Below are 7,549 nucleotides of genomic sequence, written 5' to 3' on the forward strand. Positions count from 1 at the left end.
TGACAAGGCAAGTGGTCATAATAAGCAGATTTTGCATAGTTTGTTCCACAAGTCTCGCAAGTCTTCCTCGCCGCCATTTTCTTCACTAGATCGACAACTCACGCTTTGCTTAGTAACCAGGCTACAACCAAACCACCGTTGCTCCTCCATTGCTCATTGGCTATCACAACAATCGATGCTCATCTGGACCAATCAAAAAGTGAGATGATGATTTCGATCGTGTCTTCCCGTCACTTTAAAAATTCACTCCACGCGGGAAGGTTAGCGAGGAGAATTGTCAGGTTTTTATTCGTTGTAGCAGCGCTTGAGGTTTGAGACGAATTCTGAGTTTATCGTCGTTGATAAAGGTATGTGTGTTTTTAATATTTCTACAGTCATCGTCGTCTTTCCTATTGCGAGTACCCACCTTTCATCGTCGTTTACGAGACCTGACATAATTTATTGTAGACTTCGCGTAGGATTTATCGATCTTCCTTGGGAAAACTTGTTTGTGATGTCTATGGGGGCGCCTTGTTTATTGGGAACGTGATCAGGGTAAAGTAAGAACATAGTTCATGAATCTTAACGTTATATGCTGGCAAGATGCACAAGCTTACATAAAATTTCACACCTTTTGTTGCCCTTCAAGCTACAGTATCAGGGGCCGATTACATGACCTGGGCCAGCCCGGTCAGACGGGCTAGTCGGGTTTGCCGGGATTTCTTTCAGCCCGATATTACATGAGGTGAGCCAGCCCGGCTTGGTCTAAATTTAGAATATGTCATGTGAAAAAAGATATCAACAACAAGAAGTGGAGAGACGTTTGTCTCGCTAAATTGTTATTAAAATTCACTATACAATTTAAAGAAGCCTTATGGTTTGCTATCTTATTTATCCTTTATTTAAACATAAAAAAACGACTATTCCGTGGGCCATTTTGCTCCAAAGTGGAGTAATGTGGTTAGAAATTGCTGGCCCGGCTAACCGGGCTGTCCCGGTGAATGAGATTACTTGGAAAAATCTCAGCCTGTTTAGTCGGGATCCCTGCATCGTAATGTCATAATCTCAACTAGCGGGGCTTAGATTTTTCCATGCAATTGCAAAGTGGATTTTGGTGTATTTCTCAGACGTGCCAGGATTTCAGCTAAACGAGCCAGCCCGGCTCATGTAATCGGCCCCTCAGACATAATTATTCCGGGCCACTTCATGCCAACATCCTCTATTCCCTTCTTGTGCATTCCCTGCCCCTCTCATTGTTGTTTATCACAGTTCAGTCGCCAAATCTTTCCAACATTAAGAGGGAAGGAAGAGGCAGAAGTGTCCCAACAATTGTCTGGGACTGTAGTTTGACTTGCAACCAAATGAAAATAAACCAAAAATAATACCATTTGCCCATAGATTTTGCTATTGCACTATTGTGCACTTAACCCTTTCACTCCCGTGGGGGTTCCCCATTGACGAGTAAAATCATCAGGCGTTAGACAGAATAAAATCTATAAGTGGCACTCTTGGGTGTGAAAGGGTTAATGTGAACTGGTCCGGAATGCAAATCACATTTTTTGAATGAGGGAACTGAGCCTCTCCCAATTAAATGTTCCAATTACAGCCCCTCAAGCAGTTTTGATGGTTAGATATTCGAAGGACACAATAAAGGAGGGTACTTCTGAAAGAAAGTTCTGTTTGTTATTTGACCAAAGGGAATTCTAAGCAATTGCTTTCTGCTAAATAAAATTGGCCACACATACATTGTAAGCATGTAATTTACTTGTGCTGGACTTGAGACTAACAGTAACAGATTTAGGAATATTTACTACTAGCCTCTTTGGCTAACTTAAAAACAGTTCTTCTTACAGTGTTTAATTGGGATATAAGAGTTGTCATTTGCAAATGCAAAAGCTGGACCTGTGGGAATGACAAAAAAGAAAGATAAAGTACACTGTATCTCAAATTTATTTCAATCAACCTCTTCATGATCAATACCAACATTTTGAGAAATTCAGTTCCGGGTTTTGTGATCTGTAGTGAAGCATGCTAAAAACAATTGTATTGGCAAGTTAAAGCTTGTTTTGTTGGTAAATTTGGATGCATGTATGTCACTAGTTAGTAGGCCACTTGGTTAACAAGTTACTCTAGAGTCCTTGGGTGGGAGCCCACAGTGTAGTAAGTAACACTTCACGTAACTCTCAAGCTCTCAATCTTACAGAGTATAAATTTATTATTTGATTTTTTAATATTTAACACAGTCAAAGATGCATGATACTGGGTCATTTTTTTTCATTGGGGCAGTCAAGTAGAAGCTCTGGCAGTGGGAGGTCTACATGTAGTAGTGGCAGCTCCAGGAGAGGTTATTCATCCTCGAGTGGTCTTTGTGATGAACAGACGCCTGTACGAAGGCGTGATACAGTGACAATCACTACTGCTGAAATTGGCAAGGTTTTTGATGCCTTCAATACAGTATCAGCCCAGCTTAAACTACAGGGTCAAGGTTTGGAGAGTGTAAAAAAGTCATTGCAAGACCTAACTGCTGACTTGCAAGAACTGAAAGAGGACCGGAGAGTTCTTATAGAAAAAGTAGAAAGTCTACAAGAAGATAGTGCTGTAGATGATGGAAAAATTCCACCTGAGATTTCAGTAAGTTTAAAAATTATATTGCATATGGTATTTTCACTGATGGTTTACTTGGTATTTGACTTTCATTTTCAAACAGGGTTCGTACGCGTCTTGAAAACCCTTGAAAACCCTTGAATTTTGAGAGTACATTTTCAAGGCCTTGAAAGTCCTTGAAAATCCCTGCTCTTCATTCCTGGTCCTTGAAAGTCCTTGAATTTTTTCTGATCCACATAACTTCAGTAAAAATAATCAGCCACACAAGTCAGCATGTCATTATCGTGTAAATAGGCCCTTACATGTATGCAGGCCTGTGATTATCAAGTTTCTATCGAATCTCGTATTGGGTCTCCTATTCAACTGGCCAGGGAGAGGGAGGAGTCAGTGCTCTGGGAATGTAACTGGATTAAAATCGCAAGTCGCACTTGCACTTGATTTCATACTAAGTTCTAGTGCTATCTAAAGGTCTCTAATAGCTGGAAGTTGTACACTCTCTTTCCCTTCAGGCAGATGTTCACCTTCTCCATAACAGTTTGTCTATGGATAAGCAGTACAAGCCTGAGCAAAGGTACATAGCAATACTGAGCAATACTGAGTTGCAAACTGAGTGCGCAAGTACACATACTTATGAAGATTCCAGCTAAGGGGCTTTCTTTTGGGGATGGCTGCTGAACAAAATTATTATTTCTTTGAATCTTTCGATGTTTATTTTAAAAATTAAATAAAAAATTGTCTTTATGGGACAGTGAAACTGTCTGAAATGTTGAGATTCTTAGCATGTTAACCTCAAAACAATCTCACAGAGAGGAAAACAGCACTTTATTTTATAATATTTTACTGTACTCTATTTTGCAGTGTCCTTTCATTACACAACTCATCAGTGCGCCATGAATTGGAGGAGCAGATTGTTCATGAAGACAAGGGATACCCTTTAAAGATGGTGAAACGTAAGATAATAGTTCTCTGTTCTTTTAAATTAAAGCTTCTTTTACCTTATAAGAGTAAAGATGATTATCCCATGAAAAGTTACTTATCAAGATCAAGTGTGTAGGGAAGATCACAAATTGTAATGGTTCTTGACGGACGTTAAATCCTTAAAATTATAAAATTTAACTGGAAGTAAAAGAAAATAAATGGTATAGTGTAGTTAAAATAACAAATAGAAACCCTCCTAAAAACACTTAGAAAATGTAATGCTATTACTACTCCTTTCAGGTGCTGTTGTGAGATACTACGAAACCAAGAGGAAAATCTATCTCCAATCCCTTCCAGAGAACAAACAGAAAGCAGATAGGCAAAAGGAGGAAAACAAATTACGTTCAAGAAGGAAAAGGGTAAATTTTGCATTTTTCTTAATGTATCATTTAATTTAGTCTGGAGTGCATGTACACAAGGTACATTTTGTATGTGCTTGCATGTTAAATTTTACAAAAGTTCATTTGACTGATCGTTCAATAAAACAGACAACTCTCTCATAGGAGACACCTATGACTTGCACTATAGGGCAGATACATTGTTACCTCTTTACATGAACATGGTTAGCTGGTATTAGACAAGGGTTTTTGGCAACTACATGTAGATGTAACAGTCACTTGGTACAAAATCCACTATGCCAAGAGCAAGCTACATGTTTGGGTATTAGTGAACTTTTCCTGTTTTGTTCCTGTGTGTTACATGTACTTGCTCTTCAGCATGACAGACTTGTACCATGTGGCTATTTGCAAGGGCCCATTTCATGTTTGTCCTTGAACGCCCTTTATCAGGGGTTTCAGTAAATTTGATAGTGCATTGTAGGAAACAAACAGTGTAGTACTACGTAATATTGAGTGCTAGACTACACGACTCTCTGTATTGTGAGAACATCTCTTGGGTGTCTTTCTTTCAGAAATTATTTTTTTAGTCAGTATTATTAAATGTCTAGTGCGGACTTCCCTCAGAAATGTAACTGCTCTCATAGTGTGCAAAGTACTAGGAACTGAAATGAATAATTAGGTTTGAATAAATAACTATTACTAAGCAATAATACTGATAACTTACATTAAATAATTATTTCTTCTTTACTTCCAGCTGTTTAATGCACGCTTAAAGGTTTCAAATGACAAGGAAAAGGAATTATTGCAGTCACTGAATTATGATTACGTCAGTGACGAGGAGAATGGTGTTGGAGTGAACAAGGGGAAGTGGGTGGTCCGTCGTCCAATCTGGAGGTCGGAAAGGGCATGTGTACTGATGGAACGACTCCAGCAGCAGATAAACAATAGCCAGCGAGAGGACCTGAGGCCTCGTGTACCAAGAGTTGAGGGTGTGCCACCGGAAAGGCAAATGCCCAGGCATAATGTAGCCTGGGCTTTAGCAGACACTGAGCCTGCATCAGGAGGCGAACACTCAGTGGAGGAAGAGGAGGAGGATGAAAGGAACAACCACACCCCAAGCCCCGAACAACATTCAACACCAGTCTCTATCGCGCATAGAAGTGGTAAAGGCAAGCGAAAAAGGCAACATAGACACACACCACGCTCTCCTAGGAGACAGAGACATGCCATCCAAAGTGACTCTGAATAGATAATACACAGTTTTAAAGATACTGAATAAAATATTCGATTTATTAATACATTATTTTTATTAACACAGTGTAGTTCATGTTGAAAATACTGGTGAGAGAATACCCTAAGTTTTAAACAGTTAAAAATACTGGTGAGAGAATATCCTAAGTTTTAAAGTTTGCATACAAAATGTTAGTGTTTTCTAGACTTAGCCTCCCAAATGGTACATAGTGCTTTTTCATAACATAGCAGCATCTACAGTAGTTCTGAAGGTTGCATCAAAATGTTATAGGGTTTTTTAGACTTAGCCTCTTAAATGGTTCATAATGCTTTTTCATAACATACATGTAGCAGCATCTGCAGTAGTTCTAAAGGTTGCATACAAAATGTTATAGTGTTTTTTAGTCTTTGCATCTCCAATGCTGCATTATGCTCTTTTCATAACACAGCAGCATCTAGTTATAAAGTTTGCACAAAAAATAAGTGTTTTTTCTTGAGACTTTGCTTCTCAGATTATGTTTTTTCATAACAAAGCAGCATCTAGATGCTAGTATAAAGTTTGCATACAAGTACAACAATGTTCTAGTGTTTCATAGGTTTTGCTTCTCAGATGGTTCCTAACACTTTTTTAGAATGTAGGATCTTAACTTCTTAATGTAAAATAAATTCGTCCATAGTTCCCTTGAAACTAAGCATACACGAACAAGCAACAAATATTCTGGAACGTTCACGTCAGAAGTGGCGTCGTGCATCTGGGGTTCCAGTCGCAAACTCTGGAACAACTGAGAGTATTCGAAAATGTTCGAGTCATAAATGATCACTGTTTCTTCGAAGAAAATCTCATGTAACATAAATCTACCAAAGCGTGCTCCGTATGGTTTATCGAACACTTCGAGTCATTCACGAGTATTCAAGTTGAATACGGTAAAACAGGCCGGATTCTAATAGAATATTCCAGGTGTGTTTCGAGTCGGCCGTAATCGAATACGTCAGAAAATTCCGTTATACGTGGCGTGCGCCGATCCTTATTCGAGCGAATTCGGGCCCGAATATTTGGCTCTTTATGCAGTGGTGATTGTGGAAATATGCCAGAATCTTTGTCAACACGGAATTTCAAACGTTTTCAGGTCTTCTACGTTCCTTTTAGCGAGTTTTACAAAATATATGAGGCAGCGAGGCATGCATTAAATTTTCTCTTCAATCTTCTCCTTCCTTGGCTTTCTTCACTTACATTTCTAAAATTTCGTTACTCTTTCCTGCTCTTTATCCCGTTGCTCGTCACTAACATAATTTCCCGCCGGCCAGGAAAATGCGGGTTGCTGAATGTTACACTGCCACGCTATTTCCCTTCAAGGAAAATTGCCCGAAAACTCCCGTCCCCAGAAGTTGTCCTACCTCCCACCTCCACACCGACAGTTTGTACGGCGGACGGACAGGCGTACGCTGACGTCATAACCAGAATTTCTCGAATGGATAGGTTTTCCAAATATTTTACCTATAGCGCTCTGTTGAGCTTCACTAAAAATTAAGGAAAAGGCATGCATAAGTGGTAATATCACGAATAATTCTGTAAATGTTTTTTACGTCACCGGCCACCACTTTCGATGATTGCCATCCAGTATGAGAAACAGTGGTGAATAGGATGATTATCGATGGACACCGTTAAGTTCGTACTTCTAAAGACAGGGAGGGTTTGAGTATCACGACTACCTTTTGGGCACATAATGCGGTGTTACGGCTGTCTAAAATGACTAGAGATGGGAAAGGAGATGTAGGTGGCGACCCAAGGTCATGCGTCAAATCAAAGCTCGAAACCAACTTCGTTCCCAGAGCCGCGATCATTTTGGTTAGCGCCGAAAAGGATCGTGGCTGTGGGGACGAGATTGCGTGGAAATATGGGGAACTTTCACCGCTTTGATTTGGACATGCGGGGATTGCGATACGAACCCGATGTCAAGGCATGGCAGATTCACAATCACATCAGATCCAGGTGATGTGCCAGTCGATCAGCCAGTCCAAGATGGCGTCCAAACCCTGAAGTCGCATGGCATCACAACCAATAGCCGCGAAACGTATTCGGGACATTCGTAAAACGACTCCATTAGAATGCGTCCTCCCTCGTCGGAACGCAATTATTTATTTACAATTTATTTTGAGGAATTTGGATCAATTGCTTGCGTGATCAAGAGGATTAAGGAGTAGGCAGCAGATCCAAATGGAGTTCAAGATCCAGTTCTGGTGAGTATATAGAAAGAGAAATATGAAGTGTCTGTGAGTAGTGCTGTGTAGAGGGATTGGGCATAAGGGGGGATGGAGGTACCGGAGAGGATCAGGGAGTGGTAAGTAAGTACAAGGGAGGAAAAATATGTCTAGTTCTTTTTCAGACAACCTAAAAAACCTAGCCCTTCTTTTTCTTAACT

The 7,549-nt window shown here is 40.0% G+C and overlaps 1 protein-coding gene across 1 annotated transcript; it reads left to right on the forward strand.

Moving 5' to 3' along the window:
- Window positions 1-268: 268 nt before the first annotated feature.
- Window positions 269-5,443, forward strand: LOC137989764 (uncharacterized protein C14orf93-like). The gene is made up of 6 exons (XM_068835424.1): window positions 269-347; window positions 2,223-2,610; window positions 3,093-3,154; window positions 3,442-3,533; window positions 3,802-3,920; window positions 4,654-5,443. The coding sequence occupies exons 2-6, from the start codon at window positions 2,233-2,235 to the stop codon at window positions 5,146-5,148; spliced, it is 1,146 nt and encodes a 381-aa protein (XP_068691525.1). The 5' UTR covers window positions 269-347; window positions 2,223-2,232; the 3' UTR covers window positions 5,149-5,443.
- Window positions 5,444-7,549: the final 2,106 nt, after the last annotated feature.

The sequence above is a fragment of the Montipora foliosa genome, unplaced genomic scaffold, assembly GCF_036669935.1.
Source record: "Montipora foliosa isolate CH-2021 unplaced genomic scaffold, ASM3666993v2 scaffold_472, whole genome shotgun sequence".
Taxonomy (NCBI): domain Eukaryota; kingdom Metazoa; phylum Cnidaria; class Anthozoa; order Scleractinia; family Acroporidae; genus Montipora; species Montipora foliosa.